We start from the raw sequence: 25,147 nt of genomic DNA, 5'->3' as shown, positions 1-25,147 counted from the left end.
GGAGAGCGTTCTGGGTGAGTATGATTTATTTATTCCCGGAGTTGTGATTTTTGTGGCGTAATCGCCGCGATTACGTCGCAACACTTGGCTTTCTGTTGCGGGTTTTGCATCCCTATTGAATTCAATGAGGAAAACCCGCAACAGAAAATCAACAAAAACGCAGCATAAAAAGACCAGCTGTGGAATTAAATTCTGCACCGCAGGTAAATTTATTAATGTTTACGCTGCGGTTTTTTTCCCACTGTGTGGGTATGACGTTTTCATAATCTCATCCACTTTGCTGCAACTGTAAATGTTGCGGAATTTTCGCACAGAATTTTGTTGCGGAAATTCTGCAGAGTTTACGCTACGTAGCAACCCGGCCTTAGGGTACGAACATACACAGTGGAAACACTGCGCATTTTCCGCAACGGATTTCATTGCGGAAAATCTGCAGCGTAATACAGTAGCAGCGTGGGTGAGATTCCAACAATTTTCATCTCCTCACAGCGGAAAAAAGCAGCTGAAAAAAACGCTCACAAATTGACCTGCGGTGCGTTTTTTTCAGCCGCAGCAGGTCAATTTATGCTGCGAAATCACTGCTCTTGTGTTGCAGGTTTTTCCCATTGAATTCAATGGGGTGCTTAAACCCGCAACAAAGTGGTGTGTGTTGCAACATTTGCGGCGGAATCGCAGCGATTCTGCCGCAAAAATCGCATGTAAGAAAGTTATGCTTACCAAGAATTCCCTGCTTCTTCTCCTATGTGGCCTCCTGGGATGACGTTTCATCCCATGTGACTGCTGCAGCCAATTACATGGCCTGCAACGTCATCTTAGAATGCCGGGCTACGCACAGAACAGAGGGAGGGGTATCTATAAACATTTTTTCGTTTTTTTCATCTCTGTTGGTCTAATCAGGACGAGATGTCTATTCACAATACCGACACTACGGCAACGTTTCTGTGGTACTTACAGCAGAGCAAGCGTAATCTCGCTGTAACCTGTCATTTACAGCGTGATCTCGCGAGATTACGCTTGCTTTGCTGTAAGTACCACAGAAACGTTCCCGTAGTGTCGGTATTGTGAATAGACATCCCGTCCTGGCTGGAGGGAATGTCTAGTCACTGTCTAAACACTTCAGTATCGTTAATATGTCAGTATAACACAGCACATACTGATCTAGCAGGATCCCTATGCGCTGACTAAATGAATGGAGAGAAGTGTTATGACGCTGATTGGTCAGCGTCATACACTCTCTGTACAACGCCCACTTGGTTTAAAGTAAAAACACGCCCAGTTGGGCATTAAGAACGTAATTAGCATAAAGCTAAAATCGCTCATAACGGGGTAAAAATAGATCGTTCTTCTAAATAAAAAGCACTGCTGTCACCTACATTATAGCTCCGATCACCTTATGTAGGAGATAGGGCACTTATAATGTGGTGACAGAGCCTCTTTAACCCCTTCCCGCGATTGGGCGTAACTGTACGTCCAAATTCCATGTGATTTCCCGCACTCGGGCGTACAGTTACGCCCGGCAGATAAAGCGAGCACAGGAGCTGTGCGCGCTTTATCTTCAGCGGCTGTCAGCTGTTATACACAGCTGACATGCCGCTGCAATGGCTGCGATGGCTGTTACTGCCGATCGCAGCCATTTAACCCCTTCAATGCGGCTGTCAATGCCGTCCGCCGCATTGAAGTGGTTTACAGAGGGAGGGAGCTCCCTCTGTACTCCCCGCGATGGATCGCGGGTGGCGATTGTTGCTATGGCAACCAGGAAGCCATTACTAGGCTTCCTGGTTGCCAAGGTACGGAAGCCTATTAGGTCCTGCCCGAGGCAGGACCTAATCGGCTAACTGTCAAATGAAAAATGACAGTTACGATGCCCTGCACTACATAAGTAGTGCAGTGCATCGTAGCGGGGATCAGAAGACCAGATCTTCATGTCCCCAGGTCAGTGTCAAAGAAAAAGTGAAAAATGTAAAAAAAGATGTGAAAGAAAAATAAATAAATAAAAGTGAATAAATAATAAATAAATAATAAAAACACCACTTGCCCTGTTTCCCTGATCAACTCCTTTATTATTAGAAAAAAATGAAAACATGAAAAAAAACTATACATAATAGGTATCGCTGCGTTCAGGACGGCCTGATCTATAAAAATAGCACATTATTTTTACCGCACGTTGAACACCGTAAAATTTTGTAATAAAAAACAATGACCGTATTTTATTTTTTGGTCATCTTGTCTCAAAAAAAATGTAATAAAAAGTGATCAAAAAGTTGCAAGTAACGCAAAATGGTACCAATAGAAACTACAGTACGTCACGCATAAAACAAGCCATCCTGCAGCGATATAAACGAAAAAATAAAAAAGTTACGGCTCTCAGAAAATGGCGACACTAAAACATGATTTTTTTTAGAAAAGAGTATTTTTATTGTGGGAACGCAGTGAATCGTAAAAAAACGATATAAATTTGGTGTCGCTGTAATCGTATCGCCCCGCAGAATGAAGTTAACATGTTGTTTATACTGCACGGTGAACACTGTAAAAAAAAAAAAAAAAAAAACCGTGCTAGCATTGCTGTTTTTTGGTTTCCTCATCTCCCAAAAAATGGAATAAATAGTGATAAAAAAATCTCATGTACCCCAAAATGGAACCAATAAAAATTACAGCTCGTTCCACAAAAAAACGCGCCCTCACACAGCTCCGCCAACGGAAAAATAACACTTTATGACTCTCAAAACGCAATGATGCAAAATGATGCTAAATTACGGCCCAGACTCATTTTTAGGTCCAGTAGAATTTCACAAAATACCCCATATCGTCATTTGCTGGACCCTCCAGCTGGACCCCATGGACGCAGCGGTGATGAGGAAACTTTAGGGCCTTGTGCGGCTTTTAGGGGTAGTGAAGAAGTCAAAGATTAGGCAATACTGGAGCGCAGATATTTTGTATAATACCCAATAAACCCGGCCTGTGCATAAAGGATTGGTTAAAAGTGTACCACACCAATCCATGGATTCTTCATTCACCCCATTTATTACATCATCCTATTATGACCTGTTGCACTCTGGCCAGCTTACATATACCCTGATGCACTCCGCACAGCTTACATATGCCCTGATGTACTCCGCACAGCTTACATATGCCCTGATGTACTCCGCACAGCTTACATATACCCTGATGTACTCCGCCCAGCTTACATATACCCTGATGTACTCTGCACAGCTTACATATGCCCTGATGTACTCCGCCCAGCTTACATATACCCTGATGTACTCCACACAGCTTACATATACCCTGATGTACTCCGCACAGCTTACATATACCCTGATGTACTCCTCACATCTTACATATACCCTGATGTACTCCGCACAGCTTACATATGCCCTGATGTACTCCTCACAGCTTACATATACCCTGATGTACTCCGCACAGTTTACATATACCCTGATGTACTCCGCACAGCTTACATATGCCCTGATGTACTCCGCCCAGCTTACATATACCCTGATGTACTCCTCACAGCTTACATATACCCTGATGCACTCCGCACAGCTTACATATACCCTGATGTACTCCACACAGCTTAAATATACCCTGATGTACTCCGCACAGCTTACATATACCCTGATGTACTCCTCACAGCTTACATATACCCTGATGTACTCCGCACAGCTTACATATGCCCTGATGTACTCCTCACAGCTTACATATACCCTGATGTACTCCGCCCAGTTTACATAGACCCTGATGTACTCCGCCCAGCTCACATATGCCCCCACATTATAAGCTGAAATACCACTAATACACCAAGCAAAATCTGTGCTTCAAAAGCCAAATGGTGGTCCAACTGAGCCTGGCCGTATACCCAAACGGCAATTTATGACCACATATGGGGTATTACTGTATTCTGGAGAACCCGCTTAACAATTTATGGGATGTGTGTCTACGGTGGTACAAGCTGGGCACAACACATTGGGCACTGAAATGGCATATCTGTGGAAAACAGCAATTTTCAATCTGCAACATCTATTGTTTACTCATTTTTGCAAAACACTTGTGCGGTCAAAATGCTCACTACACCCCTAGATCAATTCTTTGAGGGATCTAGTTTCCAAAACGGGGTAATTTTTTGGGGGGTACCACTGTACTGGTACTATAGCTCAATGCAACATGGGGTCAAAAAACGAATCTTGTAAAATCTCCACTCCAAATACTAAATGGCGCTCCTTCCCTTTAGAGCCTTGCTGTGTGTCCAAATAGCAGTTTATGACCACGTGTGGGGTATTTCCGTACTCTAAGGGCAGATACAGACGGACGTTGCGTTTTTGCGCGCGCAAACAACGCAGCGTTTTGCGCTCGCAAAAAACATTTGACAGCTGCGTGTGTCATCCGTGTATGATGCGCGGCTGCGTGATTTTCGCGCAGCCGCCATCATAGAGATGAGGCTAGTCGATGCCCGTCACTGTCCAAGGTGCTGAAAGAGCTAACTGATCGGCAGTAACTCTTTCAGCACCCTCGACAGTGAATGGCGAACACAATATACAGCAACCTGTTAAAAAAAAAGAAAAAGTTCGTACTTACCGAGAACTTCCCGGCCGTTGCCTTGGTGACGCGTCCTTGGTGACGCGTCCTTGGTGACGCGCCTCTCTTGACATCGGGCCCCACCTCCCTGGATGACGCGGCAGTCCATGTGACCGCTGCAGCCTGTGCTTGGCCTGTGATTGGCTGGAGCTGTCACTTGGACTGAATTGTCATCCCGGGAGGTCAGACTGGAGGAAGAAGCCGGGAGTTATCGGTAAGTCAGGTTCATGTTTATTGGGATCGGTAGTCACTGTCCATGGTGCTGAAACAGTTTAACTATTTCAGCACCCTGGACAGTGACTATCTCCGGACGTCGCGTACCGGAATTTTTTTTGCCGGGTTCGGCCAAAACGAGTTCGGCCGAACCCGGTGAAGTTCGGTTCGATTGTCCGGGTTCGCTCATCTCAAAGACACTCCATTTGGATGTTTGGAAACAGAAAAGCACGTGGTGCTTTTCTGGTTACATTCATCCTTTTGACAGCTGGTGCCCTGTTTCAGTCGGTTCGCACGGAAGTGCTTCCGTGCGACCTGCGTGGCTTTCACGCACCCATTGACTTCAATGGGTGCGTGATGCGCGAAATACGCGGAGCTATTGAACCTGTCGCGCTTTTTGTGCAGCTGACAAACGCTGCGCAAAAAGCACGGACTGTCTGTACTGCCCCATAGACTTGTATTGGTCTGTGCGTGGCGCGTGAAAACCACGCGGCCCGCACGGACCGAATACACGCTCGTGTGAATCCCCCCTAAAGAAGTTGCTTTACAAATGTTACGGTGCTTTTTCTCCTTTATTTGATAAGAAAATGAAAAATTTTGAACTAATGCTGCGTCTTATTGGAAAATAATGTAATTTTTCATTTTCACTGCCCATTTCTAATAAAATATATGAGACACCTGTGAGGTCAAAATGCTCACTACACCCCTAGATGAATTCCTCAATGGGTGTAGTTTGCCAAATGGAGACACTTTTTTTGCACTGTACTGGTGCTTTACAGATGTGACATGGTGCAGAGAAATCAAACCAGCAAAATCTGTACTCCAAAAGCTAAATGGCGTGCCTTCCCTTCTGAGTCCTGCTGCTTGCCCAAACAGCAGTTTATGACCACATGTTGGGTATTTCCGTACTCTGCAGAAGTTGCTTTACAAATGTTACGGTGCTTTTCATCATTTATTTGTTGAAAAAAATAAAAAATTTGAGGTAAAGCTACATCTTATTGGAAAATAATGTAATTTTTCATTTTCACTGCCCAATTCTAATGAAATCTATGAAACACCTGTGGGGTCAAAATGCTCACTACACCCCTAGATTAATTCCTCAATGGGTGTAGTTTGCCAAATGGAGTCACTTTTGGGTAGTTTCCACTGTACTGCTACCTAAGGGGCTTTGCAAAAGCGACATGGCACAGAAAAACCAATCCAGCAAAATCTGCTCTCCAAAAGCCAAATGGCGCTCCTTCCCTTCTGAGCCCTGATGTGTATTCATACAGTACTTTATTACCACATATGGGGTATTTCCGTACTCTGGAGAAGTTGCTTTACAAATGTTACGGTGATTTTTCTCCTTTATTTGATGAGAAAATGAAACATTTTTACCTAAAGCTACATCTTAGTGGAAATTTTTTTTCATGTTTACTGCCCAATTCTAATGAAATCTATGAAACACCTGTGGGGTCAAAATGCTCATTACACCCCTAGATGAATTCCTCAAGGGGTGTAGTTTCCTAAATGGAGTCACTTTTGGGGGGTTTCCACTGTACTGGTACCTTAGGAGCTTTACAAATGCGACATGGTGTCGAGAAATGAATCTAGCAAAATCAGCGCTCCAAAAGCTAAATGGCGTGCCTTCCCTTCCGAGTCCTGCCGCTTGCCCAAACAGCAGTTTATGACCATATGTTTGGTATGTCTGTACTCTGGAGAAGTTGCTTTACAAATGTTGGGGTGATTTCATCATTTATTTGTTGAAAAAAATAAAAATTTTGAGGTAAAACTACATCTTATTGGAAAATAATTGAATTTTTCATTTTCACTGCCCAATTCTAATGAAATCTATGAAACACCTGTGGGGTCAAAATGCTCACTACACCCCTAGATGAATTCTTCAAGCGGTGTGGTTTCCAAAATGGGGTCTTTTTTGGGGTGTTTCCTTTATTTTTGCACCACAAGACCTCTTCTAACCTGACATGGTGCCTGAAATATAATTTAATAAAAGGAACGCCCAAAAATCCTCTAGGTGCTCCTTTGCTTCTGGGGCTTTTGTTTCAGGCCCGTAGCACACTAGGGCCACATGTGGGATATTTCTAAAAACTTCAGAATCAGGGCAATAAATATTCAGTTGTGCTTCTCTGGTAAAAACCTTCAGTATTACAGGAAAAATTTATTAAAATGGAATTTATGCAAAAAAAAAATGAAATTTGCAAATTTCCCTCCACTTTGCTTTAATTCCTGTGAAACGCATAAAGGGTTAAGAAACTTTCTAAATGCTGTTTTGAATACTTTAAGGGGTGCTGTTTTTAAAATGGGGTGATTTGTGGGGTTCCTAATATATAAGGCCCTCAAAGCCACTTCAGAACTGAACTGGTCCCTAAAAAAATAGGCTTTTGAAATTTTCTTGAAAATTTGAGAAATTGCTGCTAAACTTATAAGCCTTGTAACGTCCTAGAAAAATAAAAGGATGTTCAAAAAATGATGCCAATCTAAAGTAGACATATGGGAAATGTTAGCTAGTAACTATTTTGTGTGGTATAACTATCTGTCTTACAAGCAGATACATTTGAATTTAGAAAATTCAAATTTTTTGCAAATTTTCTCCAAATTTTGGTGTTTTTCACACACAAATATTGAATATATCGACCAAATTTTTTCACTAACTTAAAGTACAATATGTCACGAGAAAACAATCTCAGAATCGCTTGGATAGGTAAAAGCATTCCCGAGTTATTACCACATATAGTAACACACGTCAGATTTAAAAAATGAGGCTGTGTCATTTGGTCCAAAAGTGGCTGGGTCCTGAAGGGGTTAAAAAGTAGAAAGTGACAACACAAATAAATACATTTTTTGTTTACATTATATTAAAAGCAATATAATAATAATAAAAAAATATCATGACACCTTCCCTTTAAAATGGGGTCACTTCTTGGGGGTTTCAACTGTACTGGTACCTCAGGGGCTTCTGCATACATGACTTCGCACCAGAAAATCCCCAGTAGGCCAAATGGTGGTCCTTTCCTTCTGAGACCTCCCATGGGCCCAAACGGCAGTTTATCACCACAACTGGGGGATTTCTGCACTCAGGACAAATTGGGCAACAAAATGGGGTATTTTATTCCTTGTGAAAATAAGAAATTTTAAGCCAAAACTACATCTTATTGGAAAAAAAATTAATTTTTTTTAACTCACAGCCCAATTCAAAGAAATTCCAAGAAATTCTGTGAACAAAACTGTTGGGTCTAAATGGTCACAACACCCATAAATGAATTCCGTGAGGGGTGTAGTTTTCAAAATGGGGTCACTTCTGGTGGGTTTCCATTGCTTTGATACCTTTGGGGCTCTGCAAATGCGACATGGCACCCGAAAACCAATCCAGCAAAATCTGGACTCCAAAGAACACATAGCGCTCCATTCATCTAGAGGTGTAGTGAGCATTTTGACCGGAGACATACACCCCATAAACTGTAATGTGTGTTCCCACGGGTATGGCAATACCCTACATGTGGCTGTTTTCAGCTGCCTAGGCACGCAGCAGGGTTCAGAAGGGAAAGACGAGGGGGGATAAGCTGTACGGAGTACATCAGGGTAAGTAAAACTGGGGTAGATTAAAAATCAAGGGATGTATGATACATTTTAAAACACTCTTTCATACAGAGCCTTGATTTTTCGGGACATGTGTCACATTGATATAATGTGTCCTCCCTTATCCCCCTCTTATAGCAGACTTTGCACCTCTTTTGACTTTTTCCCTTCTTTCTAGTTTGGGGAACTTCTCCTGGAAAGTACTGCCCTGGTACGATGCGTGTGGCCCCGCTTCCAGAAGTACTGGGTGCCCCCCCTTCTTGGTCCCTAAAAATTTAATAGTGGGACGCTGGTATAAAAATTATCCAGGTAGGGGTGGTAACTCTGGTCCAGCAGTGGGTGCACCAAATCCCACACAATTTTTGCATTAAAGGGAATGTGTTGCTCGAATTTTTTTTTTTAGTTAAGCAGTTAGTGTATATATGATTAGACATTGTTAGAATTTTTTTTTATTTTTTCACAAGTCAGGAAATATTATAAATTAGATTCTAATTTATAACATTTCCCTGTGCTGGTCACTAGAGGGAGCAATTCCCAAAATTGCAGCATTGGCATGTGGTAACGCAACCACATTGCTTTATGCTGCAAATTTGGTGTAAACACACTCGCTCTAGTGAGTTCACAGAATCCCCCCTCCCTTATCCTGGCTAGTGCCAGGAGAAAGGAGGGGATTGAATGTTCAAGCCGCCTACACTGTGTGCCGCCATTTTTTGAGCGAATACACAATGTAGTAGGCTTACATACAGTGGTAATCACACACTAAAACACGAACAAACACTGACATAACTTACCTGCTCCTGCCGCCGCCGCTCCCTCCGGTCCGTACGCTCTGTCTGCTCCCTCCGCTCCTAGTGCTTGCTTCAGAACACATGTCCGGAAGCCGCGACCGGAAGTAGTCATCTTACTGTCCGGCCGCGGCTTCCGGTCCACAAGAAAATGGCGCCGGATGTCGCTCGGCCAAAGACCTTCCATTTGGACTGTGTGGGAGCGGCGCATGCGCCGTTCCCACACAGACGGTGTTCACCATAGTGAATGGAACGGCTCCCGTTAATCGACACATACAGAGATGAAAAAAAAATGCCAGCCCCATAGTGAAGAAAAAGTTTAAAAAAAAAAAAAAAGTAAAACACAAACACACAAATAAATAAAAAATGTTTTAATAAAACACTAAAAGCAAATTGATCTAAAAAATATTTTTTTTCGCACCCTTCCTTTAACTCCCAGTAAGGGGGGACATTCTGGGGCCTGAATACTGGTGTCCTTCCCTTCATATATCCTAAATTTGTAGGTATACCCTGATGCACTCTCGCACAGCTTATACATCTTCACGCCATACCTTGTACGGCAGATACTGGCGGAATTGAAGCCTCCTTTTAAAATGTACCAAGGACTCATCAATAGAAATACAATTCTTCAGGGGTGTATGCTTGGGAAAACCGGGCACTGAAACAGCCTAATTGGGGTCTCCGTTTATACAAACAGTCAAAACTGGGGTCATCTCGGGGTGGGCACGGCTCATTATCAGTATAATGTAAGAAGCGAAGTATTGCCTCATTTATTTATTTTTTTTAAGTTCCAGTTCAGTTCTGAAGTTGCTTTTAGGGGCCTATATATTAGAAACCCCTATCAAACACCTCATTTTAGAAACTAGACCCCTCAAAATATTCACAACAGCATATAGAAAGTTTGTTAACCCTTTAGGTGTTTCACGGAAATTTAGAGCAAAGTAGAGGTGAAATGTACATTATTTTTTTTTTGGGCAGAAAATCCTTTTTATTCCTTTTTTTTTCTGTAAAACAGAAGGTTTTACCAGAGAAACGCAACTCAATATTTATTGCCCAGGTTCTGCAGTTTTGAGAAATATCCCACATGTGGCGCTAGTGCGGTAATGGACGGAAGCATCGGCCTCCGAAGCAAAGAAGCACCTAGAGGATTATGAGGCCTCCTTTTTAGGGTATGTTCACACGCAGTGAGCAAAAACTTCTGAAAATACGGAGCTGATTTCAGAGAAACCAGCCTCTGATTTTCAGGCGTTTTTGAAGCTGAAAATTAAATTTGGAGCTTCTTTTGAGGCTTCTTTTCAGGCGTTTTTTGAGGCATTTTTTGAGGCGTTTTTCATAGTGTTCAATGGAAAATCAGCTCCAAAAAACGCTTCAAGAAGTAATATGCTACTTCTTTTTACGGAGCGTCTTTTTACGCTCCATTTTTTTACAGCGACGCGTAAAATAAAGGCTCGTGGGTACAGGACCTAGTAAAACCCATTGCAGGCAATGGGCAGATGTTTGTAGGCGTAATGGAGCCGTTTTTTTCAGGCGTAATTCGAGGTGTAAAATGCCCAAAATACGCCTGAAAACCACTGCGTGTGAACATACCCTTATTAGGCACCATGTCCGGTTTGAAGAGGTCTTGTGGTGCCAAAACAGTGGAAACCCCCCAAACCCCATTTTGGAAACAAGACCCCTTGAGGAATTCATTGTAGTTTTCTTGGGGTGCATGCGGCTTATTGATCAGTTTTTATTCTATTTTTAAGTGGCGTGGTGACTAAAAAACAGCAATTCTACTATTGTTTTTTTATTCTATTTCTTTTTTACAGCGTTCACCTTGCACTATAAATGACATATTCACTTTATTCTGCGGGGCGATACGATTACGGCGATACCAGATGTTTATGTTTTTTTTTATGTCTTATGGCGTTTGCACAATAAAATACTTTTTGTAAAAAATTATTTACTTTTTGTTTAAGGGTATGTGCACACGACCTCTTTTCAGACGTAATGGAGGCGTTTTACGTCTTGAATTACGCCTGAAAAGACGGCTCCAATACGTTGGCAAACATCTGCCCATTGCTTGCAATGGGTCTTACGATGTTCTGTGCAGACGAGCTGTCATTTTACACGTCGCTGTCAAAATACGGCGCGTAAAATGACGGCTCGTTAAAAGAAGTGCAGGACACTTCTTGGGACGTTTTTGGAGCCGTTTACTCATAGACTCTATTGAAAACAGCTCCAAAAACGGCCGTAAAAAACGCCGCGAAAAATGCTCCAAATTTTCAGACGTATTTTGTTAATCGGTGAACATACCCTTACCATATTCTAAGAGCCAGAACTTTTTTATTTTTCCATCAAGAAAGCCGTGCGAGGACTTATTTTTTGTGTAACGAACTGTAGTTTCAATCATTACCATTTTTAGGTACATGCAACTTTTTTATCTCTTTTTATTCCATTTTTTGGGTTGTGAAGTGACCAAACAATTGTGATTGTGGTACGGTTTATTATTATTTTCTTTTACGGCGTTCACCGCGCGGGATAAATAAATAAATAATTTTGTAGTTCAGGCCGTTACGGACGCGGCGATACCAATTATGTATAGTTTATTTGTTTGTTTATCTATTTTTATTAATAATAAAGGACTGATAAGGGAAAAAGGGGGATGTTTACTTTCATCACTTTTAAAACTTTTATTTTCTTATTTTTACACATCTTTTTTTTACTTTATTACTTTGTCCTACTAGGGAACTTGAGGGCAGGAGGCCCTGATCGCTATTCTAATACACTGCACTACATGCGTAGTGCAGTGTATTAGAGCTGTCAGCTACTCACTGACAGCAAGCATAGTGGGTCCTGACTAGGCTTCCGTCGATGGCATAGCTGGACGCCATTGTCCGGTTGCCATAGTCACCATCGCTGGCCGCTATCGTGTAGCAGGCCGGCGATTGTAGCTTAACCCCTAAAAAGCCACGATCACTATTGACCGTGGCTTTTAAGGGGTTAATCTGCGGGGACACAGGGATCGGTCCCCGCTGTAGGAGCTGCGGCAACTGCTGTACGAGACAGCAGCTGTCACAGCTCCTGTATGTGTCGGGAGGACGGCCGAAATGGCCGTTACTCCCGCGACGTACTATTAGGTCATGGAGCGCGAACGATACAGCTACCATAACCTAATAGTACGTCCAGGAGCGGGAAGGGGTTAAATAAACATAAATAGTGTGAGTCTAAGGCTGGGTTCACACGTGGCGGAATTTCACTTAAATTCCGCTGCGGACACTCTGCAGCGTTAATCCGCAGCGGAGCCGTTTGTCCATTGACTTACACTTTAATTTAGCAGTGTTCGTTTAGACGAGGCGTAAAATTCCGCTGCGGAGCATAGGCTGCGGAGCGGAATTTGGTGTCCGCAGCATGCTCTGTCTGTTGCGGAGCAGTGGCGGACTCATGGCGGAATTTCTCCATTGACTTCAATGGAGATTCTAATTTCCGCAATGAAGTCCGCAGCTGTCATGCACATGTTATGTGTGCTGCGGATCCGTCTTGCTTTTTTAACTTGACATTTCTTCATTCTGGCTGGACCTATGTATTTCTAGGTCTACAGCCAGACTGAGGAAGTCAATGGGGCTCCCGTAATGACGGGAGCGTTGCTAGGAGACGTCAGTAAATAGTCACTGTCCAGGGTGCTGAAAGAGTTAAGCGATCGGCAGTAACTGTTAATGCACCCGGGACAGTGACTACCGATCCCAATATACATCTATCTGTAAAAAAAAATGAAGTTCATACTTACCGAGAACTCCCTGCTTCTGTCTCCAGTCCGGCCTCCCAGGATGACGTTTCAGTCTAAGTGACGGCTGCAGCCAATCACAGGCTAATAACAGGCTGCAGCGGTCACATGGACTGCCGCGTCATCCAGGGAGATCGGGCTGGATGCCGAAGGAGGGACGCGTCACCAAGACAACGGGCGGTAAGTATGAATTTCTTTGACTTTCACAAGGGAAAGTGCTGTCCCTTCTCTCTATCCTGCACTGATAGGGAGAAGGGAAGTACTTTTACCGCAGTCCGCAGCAGCTAGTCCGCATCAATTTACTGCACATTTTGTGCAGATCCGCAGCAGAATCTGCAACGCAGATTCTGTGCGGCATTGATGCGGACAGTTGCGGAGGAAATCCGCCACGTGTGGTCATGCCCTAACCCTCATGTTGTATGAAGAAAAAAGCCACTAATGGAATGTGATTTGAAAGCTGCTATTCCAAAGTATTGATCCTAATATATTTCCCACATATATGAAAAAGGAGTTGTAGTAGCTATGGGGTTTGTTGTATATACCCCCCCCCCCTACCCATTCCTGTTGTGCTCAACACGAGCGCATGGAGCGGAGGAGATGCTGCTGAATAGTTTCATTGCACTGCCATGAAGTTTTGCCACTGCAAGCACTCTCACACTCGGAGCCACAACCAGTAATATGCCACACGCTTAAACAATATTTACAGGCTTAGTCTCCCCTGATGACTCTGTTGCCTGGTGGAAACGCATCGGGAAAATCTTTCTAAACTTGAGGATGTGAATAGGATTCCATATTTATTTATCCAACTCGATTTGAGAGAGACCACAACAGGAACGGTAAACGGTTTATGCCGAACGGTAAACGGTGTAAATTTAAATTGCTGTTTTTTTTTTATATCCAACCTCCCCCCAAAGAAACGTTAATTTAAAAAAATTATATGTGCCCCAAAATGGTGCCATTAAAAAATACAACAAATCCTGCAACAAAAAAGTCCTCATACAGCTATGTCGACAGAAATATAAAGTTATAGCTCTTTAAATGCGGCGATGGAAAAGCGAAAAAAATGCTTTGTCATTAAGGCCTAAATTAGGCTGGTCACTAAGGGGTTAAGATCTCCCATTTATCATTTGTACCATTATTTGACATTAGTTCTTCCCAGTCTATATCCTGAATTGCAGCCCTCATCCTGGGGAAATTGGCTTTCTTAAAATTAAATGTTTTTGCCCTCCCAGCCTGCGTTTGTTTTTTACAGTATAGGTAAAATGTAACTATATTGTGATCACTGTTACCGAGGTTTTCACGAACATTGACATTCCCAACAAGATCTGCATTATTAGAAATGACCAGATCCAACAGAGCTCCAGCTCTAGTCAGGTCTTCCACAAACTGGCCCATAAAATTTTCCTGCAGCAGGTTGAGGAAATGTCTTCTTTTCGCAGTTGGAGTCAGACCATGATGCCAATTTAAAATCTCCCATTATCACTACAGTACCAGCCTGTGCAGCCCGCTCCATCTGTTTCTATAGCTGACCTTCCATCTCCTCAGTTATATTGGTGGGGTCTATAGATTACACGAAAAATATTTTTTTTCAGTATTTACCTCCTTTTGTAATACCACCCACAAGGTTTCGACCTCCTCACAGTATTCACCCACTATTGTCCACTTTCACACTCGCCTTCATATCACTTCTCACATACAGACATACACCACCGCCTTTCCTATTCGCCCTGTCTTTCCGAAACAGTGTATAACCCTGTAGATTTACAGCCCAGTCGTGTGAAGAGTCTAGCCATGTTTCAGCAACACCAACTATAATATATGTTCCTCCAGTATCAAGGCCTCCAGCTCCCCCATTTTACTTGCTAGACTTCTGGCATTTGTGAACATACACTTTAACTTGCCTTTCAATTTTTCACATTCGGTATCAGAAATGTGATTAGTTGACATTATTTGGGCATTTTTATCTTCAGTGTTTTGTAACCAAAGGATCTCCTTATCCTGTTGCCTAATCCTCTCCCCACAGTCTATTACTCCCCCCACCGATATAATCTCATCCCTCTCTAACTTAACTACCCCTTTATTTTCTACATTGACCTCCCTCTTCAGCCCTAGTTTAATGGGAAGGTGTCATGAAATTATTATTTTTTTTATATCATATTGCTTTTAATATGATATTGACATAAATTTTATTTATTTGTGTTCTCATGTTCTACTTTTTACTTTTTTCTTACTTTTACTTCTCTATTGGGGCTGCCCTTTTTTTTTTCATCTCTGTATGTGTCGATTAACGACACATGCAGAGATGGAATATGGCACATACAACCCCATAGAGAATGCGAACAGGAGCCGTTCCATTCACTGCAGCGTACGCCGTCTGTGTGGGAACGGCGCATGCGCCGCTCCCACACAGACCAAATCGAAGCTCGTTAGCAGAGCGAAATCCGGCGCCATTTTCATGTGGACCGGAACAGTAAGATGACGACTTCCGGCCGCGGCTTCCGGCCATATGTTCAAGGAAGCGAAGGCACAAGGCATAGGAGCGGAGGCGGCAGGAGAAGGTAATTTATGTTTGTGTATGTGATGTGTGTATTATGTTCGTGTTATACTGTCTGCTTAGCACTGTATCTAATCCTCCTACACTGTGCATTCGCTCAGAAAATGGCGGCACAGTGTAGGAGGTTTGAAGATTCAACCCCCTCCTTCTCCTGGCACTAGCCAGAATAAGGGAGGGGGATTGTGTGAGGACACTAGAGCGAGTGTGTCTACCCCAAATTTGCAGCATAAAGCAATGAGGTTGCTTTACCACATTGACCATGCTGCAATTTTGGGAACAGCTCCCTCTAGTGACCAGCACATAGAAATGTTATAAATTATAATCTAATTTATAATATTTCCTGACTTGTGAAAAAATGAAAACAATGTGTAATCACTTAAATAATAATTATTTAACAAAAAAAAAATAAAAAAAATTCTAGCAACACATTCCCTTTAAGCATTACTCCAGCACACACTCCTGGATGGGGAGGTAACTTTACTATACCAATACAGAGAACATCCAAACCCCCCCCCCCCCCCACATCATCAGAAATAGTCTCACAAATATGTCATACTATGGTGGGAGGGCATACATATATATTCCCAATTTATACAAGGTATCAACGGTGACAACTCACTACACAGAAATAATGATCTAAAAATAAATGCAGTCTATGGAACACTAGGGGTATCACACGGCCTATTTTCAGATGTAATTTGGGCGTTTTACGCCTCGAATGACGCATGAAAAGACCTCTCCAATACGTCTGCAAACATCTGCCCATTGCTTGCAATGGCTCTTGCGATGTTCTGTTCAGACGAGGTGTAATTTTACGCATCCCTGTCAAAAGACGGCGCGTAAAAAGACGCCCGCCTCAAAGAAGTGCATGTCACTTCTTGGGACGTAATTGGAGCCATTTTTCATTGACTCCATTGAAAAACAGCTCCAATTACATCCGTAATGGACGCTGCGAAAAACGCGTGCACTTGCAAAAACGTCTGAAATTCAGGAGCTGTTTTTGCCTCCGTAAGACGTGTGAACATACCATTATGCAGGAAAAAAAAAATTGTATCAAACACAAAAGCATAAAACAGATAATGTCAAATTCAGAGATGATTTCCACAGTTTGATAGATGGATACCAGGCAGCAACGGGCTTAAATGGAGAAAAATGCTTGAATGATTAAGTCACAGCTTGTATCCAAATTTAACAGTCTAGGATGGGGAGAGAAAGGGGAATGGTCCATTCCCAGTCTTCATGTAACCTCCCACATCTAGTGGCAGTAACGGTACAATACCGCAATTCCACTATAGTACTATTGTCCAATGAAGCAATACAAGAATACATATGTAGTATACATTAGTGCATAATAGTGGCTTACCCATAAGAGTGTAAATGGCTGCCAGGCGTTTGTGGGAAATGGTTGGTCGGGTGTCAAAAGGCCCTTTTGAAGTGATTGTTGTGGATCCCCGATCGGGACCCGCATCTATCAGACATTTATGGCATATCCCGTGGATATGCCATAAATATCAGAGATTAACCCTTTTAGTGTACACTTTGCATCTGCCTTCCCTGCAGGTCTGTGATAGGACATCACCGGCGTAGATCAAACAACCTTCTTGAAATGAATCGGGATTTACCAGTAGAGTACACATAGAGATGTTCATGAAGCCAAATTCAGACTTTATTTTTACTGTTATGGCTAAAAATTATTAGATCTATTTTGTTCAGTGCATTACCGCTGAATTTATGGTCTCCTCTGGTTGCAATATCAACCCAGTATTCTGAAACTTTTTACAGTATCTTGAAAAATATTAAGGAGGATTTGTCTTGACAACATAGATTTATAACGTGCTTATTGACTTTCTAGGTATTTTTGGCAATATTGGACCCATGGAATCGCAAGCAGCAGTTGCAGACATGTCTCTTGATGACATCCGCATGAGTTCCAAGGACCTGCTAGATAAGAAGGAGATTGATTCTGGAGGATTTGGCAAAGTCTTTTTATGCTGTCATCGGAAATATGGTCTAGTGGCGTTGAAATCTGTTTATACAGGATATAAGCATGATTCGTAAGTTATTTATACATTTGAATGAAAAATATAATGGTAAAGTACTTTTGTTAAAACATTTCACAATTGGGTTATCCGACCTTGTGCCGAATCGCTGAAGACATTATGATAACAGACCACTCCTGCAGGGCAAAGTAAGCACACAGCAGCTACTGTATAATACCATGACAGTGATGTGTGCTTCCCCTGCATTGGTCTCTGTTCTCAGGCTGTGACTACTGAAAGGAGGGTGGACTTGGGTGGGGATTGTGGTTCTGACTACTGAGAAGGGGTTGGATAGGTGGGATTGTGGTTGTACCTACTAAGAGTGGGGTGGACTGGGGGTCAGTGTTGCTGTGACTACTCGGAGGGGATAGGCTGAGGAGGGGTGTGGCTGTGACTACTGGGGAAGTTAGCAAAACTGAAACTAATATTTTGTACAGCAATTGTGGTAAAACGACATAAAAAAACACGTGGTTTTGCTGTGGTGCAGAATGGTGCAACTCTCTGCCGCATCATTACTGTACCTGTGTAAGTGTGCCCAAGAGGGACGGACAGACAATTTTAATATTAGTGATAGAGACTGCTGTAACTACCCTGTAAGGCCAGACTTGCACATTTTCCCATTGCAGTGTGGACCCAACCTGTCTTTAGCTCCTAACTTTTGAATCTGGCTCCTAGACCTGACTAAGATTTGACCAGGACTGAACTAACTTTGTGATAATGTCACACATTACATTTGGCAGTTATATATTACACGAAGCTCACTACAGCTGGTACTTCTAAAAGTATCATCTGACGTGCTAAGTGTATGATTATTCCTAACCTTATTTCATTATTAGACCTTAGTCACTTAATTATCCTTTTCACCTTTTTTTTTTTGAGTGGCGCAGATGCAGCTGGACGTTTCGACTGGCTAGCCTAGACTTCTCATACTCCCAGTTTTATTTCCTGCTGTCACATTTAAACTTCTTGTTGGGAGTGTGTCCAAAAAATATGTTTGGAGATACACCTTATCGTTTGTGCCAGATTATTTTTCCTTTCAACATTTTTATTGATTTTAAAAGAAAAAAATCTGAGTATTTGCATTACCTTAACATTGTACAATATAAGAAATATATAGACATTTCAACAAAATGGCAGTACTAAATAGCTCAATTTTCAAAATGCTTTTGGGTGTTATTGTAAAGGTAGGTATTGTACCAGATTGTGTCTATATATTTGTTGACTCTAATACTACTATTTATATAGATATTTCACTGTTAGAGATAAGTATATCAATGTTATTTGTCAATGTTTATTTGGGTATATATATATACAGTGAAGGAAATAAGTATTTGATCCCTTGCTGATTTTGTAAGTTTGCCCACTGTCAAAGACATGAACAGTCTAGAATTTTTAGGCTAGGTTAATTTTACCAGTGAGAGATAGATTATAATTTAAAAAAAAACAGAAAATCACATTGTCAAAATTATATATATTTATTTGCATTGTGCACAGAGAAATAAGTATTTGATCCCTTTGGCAAACAAGACTTAATACTTGGTGGCAAAACCCTTGTTGGCAAGCACAGCAGTCAGACGTTTTTTGTAGTTGATGATGAGGTTTGCACACATGTTAGATGGAATTTTGGCCCACTCCTCTTTGCAGATCATCTGTAAATCATTAAGATTTCGAGGCTGTCGCTTGGCAACTCGGATCTTCAGCTCCCTCCATAAGTTTTCGATGGGATTAAGGTCTGGAGACTGGCTAGGCCACTCCATGACCTTAATGTGCTTCTTTTTGAGCCACTCCTTTGTTGCCTTGGCTGTATGTTTCGGGTCATTGTCGTGCTGGAAGACCCAGCCACGAGCCATTTTTAATGTCCTGGTGGAGGGAAGGAGGTTGTCACTCAGGATTTGATGGTACATGGCTCCATCCATTCTCCAATTGATGCGGTGAAGTAGTCCTGTGCCCTTAGCAGAGAAACACCCCCAAAACATAATGTTTCCACCTCCATGCTTGACAGTGGGGACGGTGTTCTTTGGGTCATAGGCAGCATTTCTCTTCCTCCAAACAAGGCGAGTTGAGTTAATGCCAAAGAGCTCAATTTTAGTCTCATCTGACCACAGCACCTTCTCCCAATCACTCTCAGAATCATCCAGATGTTCATTTGCAAACTTCAGACGGGCCTGTACATGTGCCTTCTTGAGCAGGGGGACCTTGCGGGCACTGCAGGATTTTAATCCATTACGGCATTATGTGTTACCAATGGTTTTCTTGGTGACTGTGGTCCCAGCTGCCTTGAGATCATTAACAAGTTCCCCCGTGTAGTTTTCGGCTGAGCTCTCACCTTCCTCAGGATCAAGGATACCCCACGAGGTGAGATTTTGCATGGAGCCCCAGATCGATGTCGATTGACAGTCATTTTGTTTGTCTTTCATTTTCTTACTATTGCACCAACAGTTGTCTCCTTCTCACCCAGCGTCTTACTTATGGTTTTGTAGCCCATTCCAGCCTTGTGCAGGTCTATGATCTTGTCCCTGACATCCTTAGAAAGCTCTTTGGTCTTGCCCATGTTGTAAAGGGTAGAGTCAGACTGATTAATTGAGTCTGTGGACAGGAGTCTTTTATACAGGTGACCATGTAAGACAGCTGTCTTTAACCCCTTCCCGACATTTGACGTACATGTACGTCATGGAAAGTACTGACTTCCCGCATCTTGCCGTACATGTACGTCAAACGTTTGGCACCGGCTCAGAAGCTGAGCCGGTCCCATCATCACCGGATCTCAGCTGTATCTTACAGCTGACATCCGACTGTAACGGCGGGGACCGAAATTAGCTTCGATCCCCGCCATTAACCCCTTAAGTGCAGCGCTCAAACGCGATCGCTGCACTTAAGGTGTTTGCAGCTCATCGGAACCCCAGTAATGAAATTGCCGGGGTTCCGGTGGCTGCAATGGCAACCGGAGGCCTAATACTGGCCTCCCGGTCTGCCTAGCACCGAAGCCGGTCAAGATCCGCCCGGCGGCGGAGCCTGATCGGCTTCCGTAGCTGCCGGCAAGATGGCGCCGGGTCAGGAGCTGATCCGGCGTCATCAGCGGTGGAAGTCAGCTGTACTGTACAGCTGACATCCACCTGTAACGGCAGGAACCGGAGCTAGCTCCGATCCCTGCCATTAACCCCTTCGATGCAGCAATCGAAAGCGATTGCTGCATCGTAGCGGTTACAAGCAGATCGCCAGCCCTGACAGGCAATCGGGACTGGCGACTGCTGTTATGGCAACAGGAGACACAATGGTCTCCTGCTCTGCCATTACGGAAGCCGATTTAGGCCCCGCCGGGAGGCGAAGCCTAAACGGCTTGCTGTCAGTGAATGACTGACAGATCTAATACATTGCACTACATAGGTAGTGCAATGTATTAGAAAAAAAAAAATCTGACCGTTGGACCTTCAAGTCCCCTAGTGGGACTTGAGAAAAAGTGTAAAAAAAGTATAAAAAAGTGTAAAAAAAAGTGCAAAAAATAAAAGTTTGAAAACAATAAAAGTTTCAAGTAATCAAATAACACACAATCCCCCTTTTACTCTTATCAAGTCCTTTATTATTGAAAAATAATAATAAACCATATGTATTTGGTATCGCCACGACCGTAACGACCGGAGGTATCAAAATATTATATTATTTATTGCACGCGGTGAACAGCGTAAAAAAAACCCGTAAAAAACGTTACCAGAGTTTCTGTTTTTTAGTCACTTTGCCCTACAAATATTACAATAAAAAGTGATCAAAAAGTCGCACGTATCCAAAAATGGTACCTATAAAAACTATAGCTCGTCCCGCAAAAAACAAGCCCTCATACAACTCCGTCGACAAAAAAATTAAAACGTTATGGTTCTCACAACTTGGCGACAGAAAAAATACATTCTTTTTACAAAAGTAATTTTATTGTGCAAAAAGTTGTAAAACATAAAAAAGTTCTATAAATGAGGTATCGCCGGAATCGTACTGACCCGCAGAATAAAGGTAACATGTAGTTTATAATGCGTGGTGAACTCTGTATAAAAAAAAACCAAAAAAAGCTGTGCCAGAATTGCGTTTTTTGGTTTACCTGGCATCCCAAAAAATAGGATAAAAGGTGATCAAAAAGTCACATGTACCCCAAAATGGTACCAATAATAACTACAGCTCGTCCCGCAACAAACCAGCCCTCATACCGCTACGTCTATGAAAAATAAAATTAGTTATGGCTCCAATAAGTCAGGAAATAAAAAAATATGCAGTTGTGCCCGAGGAGAACATTTCTTCTGTTTCAAGAGGCGATTTATCAAGGACCTAAAATTAGGGAACCAGGAAGGGAGGGCCCAATCATATCCGATGGAAGCGACGGTGCCCGTATTATACCAGGATAATACTTTCCCAGCAAAATTCCCCAAACTACAAAGGCGCGGAGTGTGGACCAAAAGGGGGATAAGAAATGACACCATTTATCAGTGCGACACCGGCCTGTGCAGAAAGGATTGCTTCACAGCGTAACACACATCTATGGATTATTTTTATTTTTTTATACCACCTGACTATGCCCCTTATATACTCCGCCCCGCTTACATGTACCCCCACATTATAAAACACCAGCAATACTCAAACAAATATAGTACCAAGCAAAATCCGCTCTCCAAAAGCCAAATGGTGCTCCCTCGGCCCTGAACCCTACAGCGTGCCCAAACAGCAGTTTCCTTCAACATATATGGCACCGTCATACCCGTGAGAACCCTTTTAACAATTTTTGTGGTGTGTGTCTCCAGCGTCATAAGCTGGGCATGACATATTTGCCACTGAATGGCATATCTAGGGAAAAATATAAATTTTTAATTTGCACCATCCGCAGCGCATTCATTTATGGAAAAGACCTGTGGGGTGAAAATGCTCACTACACCCCTTAATAAATGCCTTGAGGGGTGCAGTTCCATAATGGGGTCACTTATCAGGGGTTTCTTTTTATTATTTCACATCTGAGCCTCTGCAGTTGTGAACCAATACTTTGTAAATCGCCAAATTAGGCCTCCACTCCGCATGGTACTCTTCACTTCTGAGCCCTGTCATATGTCCAGACAAAAGATTAGGGCCACATGTAGGGTGTTTCTAAAACCGGGAAACACCGCATAATAATTAGAGAGCTGTCTTGTTATGGTGGCACAAGCCGGGCACCACATATTGGCATATCTATGGAAAAAAATCCCATTTTCACTCTGCAACATTGAGCGCACACTAATTTCTACAAAACACCTGCAGGGTTAAAATGCTTACTACACCCCTTGGTAAATGCATTGAGGGGTGTAGTTTACAAAATGGGGTCACTTCTGGGGGGTTTCCACTGTTTTGGGCCCACAGGTGCCCAGAAACCAATCCAGCAACATCTGCACTCCAAATGGCGGTCCTTCCCTTCTGAGCCCTGCCGTTTGCCCAAACAGCAGTTTATGACCACATATGGGGTATTGCCGTACTCGGGAGAAATAGCTTTACAAATGTTGGGTTCTTTTTTTCCTTTATTTGTTGAGAAAATGAAAAAATTTGCGCTAAAGCTACGTCTTATTGAAGAAAAAGGACTGTTTTTATTTTCACTGCCTAATTCTAATAAATTCTATGAAACATCTGTGGGGTCAAAATGCTCACTACACCCCTAGATGCATTCTTCAAGAGGTGTAGTTTCCTAAATGGAGTCCCTTTTTGGGCGTTTTCATTGTTTTGTCCCCTCAGGGGCTTTGCAAATGTGACCTGGCCTCCGCAAATCATTCCTGCTAAATGTGATCTCAAAAAGTCAAATAGTGCTCTTTCCCTTCTAAGCCCTGCCGTGTGTCCAAACAGCCGTTTATTACCACATGTGGGGTATTGTTTTACTCGGGAGAAATTGCTTTACAAATTTTGTGGTGCTTTTTCTCCTTTAGTCCTTCTGGAAATGAGAAAAAATTAGCTAAACCTACATTTCCTTTGAAAAAATGTAGATTATTATTTTCAGGGCCTACTTCCAATAATTTCTGCAAAAAAACTGTGGTGTCAAATCGCTCACTATACCCCTAGATAATTTCCTCAATGGGTGTTGTTTCCAAAATGGGGTCACTTGTGGGGGGTTTCCACTGTTTTGTCCCCTCAGGGGCTTTGTAAATGTAACATGGCCTCCGCAAACCATTCCTGCTAAATTTGAGTTCCAAAAGCCAAATGGCGCTCTTTCCCTTCTCAGCCTCGCCGTGTGTCCAAACAGCCGTTTATTACCACATGTGGGGTATTGTTTTACTCGGGAGAAATTTCTTTACAAATTTTATGGTGATTTTTCTCCTTTAGTCCTTGTGGAAATGAAAAAAAATTAGCTAAACCTACATTTTATTTGAAAAAATGTAGATTTTCATTTTCACAGCCTACTTGCAAAAATTTCTGCAAAAAACCTGTGGGGTCAAAATGCTCACTATACCCCTAGATAATTTCCTCAAGGGGTATAGTTTCCAAAATGGGGTCACTTGTTTGGGGTTTTCACTGTTTTGTCCCCTCAGGGGCTTTGTAAATGTGACATGGCCTCCGCAAACCATTCCTGCTAAATGTGAACTCCAAAAGCCAAATGGCGCTCTTTCCCTTCTCAGCCACGCCGTGTCTCCAAACAACCGTTTATTACCACATGTGAGGTATTGTTTTACTCGGGAGAAATTGCTTTACAAATTTTGCGGTGCTTTTTCTCCTTTAGTCCTTGTGGAAATGAGAAAAAAAATCGCTAAACCTACATTTTCTTTGAAGAAATGTTGATTTTCATTTTCACGGCCTACTTCCAATAATTTCTGTAAAAAACCTGTGCGGTGAAAATGCTCACTACACCCCTAGATAATTTCCTTGAGGTGTCTAGTTTCCCAGATGGGGTCACTTTTGGGGGATTTTGACTGTTTTGGCACCGCAAGAGCCCTTCAAACCTGACATGGTGCCTAAAATATATTCTAACAAAAATAAGGCCCCAAAATCCACTAGGTGCTCCTTTGCTTCTGAGGCCGGTGTTTCAGTCCAGTAGCACGCTACGGCCACATGTGGGATATTTCCTAAAACTGCAAAAACTGGGCAACAAATATTGAGTTGCATTTCTCTGGTAAAACCTTCTGTGTTATAAAAAAAATTGTATTAAAAATGTATTTTTGCAGAAAAATATGAAATTTGTAAATTTCACCTCTACTTTGCTTTAATTCCTGTGAAATGTTTAAAGGGTTAAGACATTTTCTAAATGCTGTTTTGAATACTTTGAGGGGTGAAGTTTTTAAAATGGGGTGACTTTTTTGGGGTTTCTAATATATAAGGCCCTCAAAACCACTTCACAACTGAACTGGCCCCTGTAAAAATAGCCTTTTGAAATTTTCTTGAAAATGTGAGAAATTGCTGCTAAAGTTCTAAGCCTTGTGAGGTCATAGAAAAATAAAAGGATGTTCAAAAAACGATGCCAATCTAAAGTAGACATATGGGGGATGTTAATTAGCAACAATTTTGTGTATTATAACTGCCTGTCTTACAAGCAGATACATTTAAATTGAGAAAAATGCTAATTTTTGCAATTTTTCGCTAAATTTTGGTGTTTTTCACAATTAAATACTGAACATATCGAGCAAATTTTGCCAGTAACATAAAGTCCAATGTGTCACGAGAAAAC

At 42.2% G+C, this 25,147-nt stretch overlaps 1 protein-coding gene across 1 annotated transcript in view; it reads left to right on the top strand.

The window, feature by feature from the left end:
• The window catches only part of RIPK1 (receptor interacting serine/threonine kinase 1), a 108,620-nt gene that overhangs the window by 2,660 nt on the left and 80,813 nt on the right, over positions 1-25,147 (top strand). Inside the window, exon 2 of the mRNA XM_075828468.1 lies at positions 17,313-17,514. Coding sequence (XP_075684583.1) covers positions 17,336-17,514 — 179 coding nt within the window. The 5' untranslated portion in view covers positions 17,313-17,335. The remainder of the gene's footprint in view (positions 1-17,312; positions 17,515-25,147) is intronic.

This window comes from Rhinoderma darwinii, chromosome 5 (assembly GCF_050947455.1).
Source record: "Rhinoderma darwinii isolate aRhiDar2 chromosome 5, aRhiDar2.hap1, whole genome shotgun sequence".
Taxonomy (NCBI): domain Eukaryota; kingdom Metazoa; phylum Chordata; class Amphibia; order Anura; family Rhinodermatidae; genus Rhinoderma; species Rhinoderma darwinii.
The sequence above is the reverse complement of the archived record's forward strand: the minus strand, read 5'-3'. Positions and strand labels throughout refer to the sequence as shown.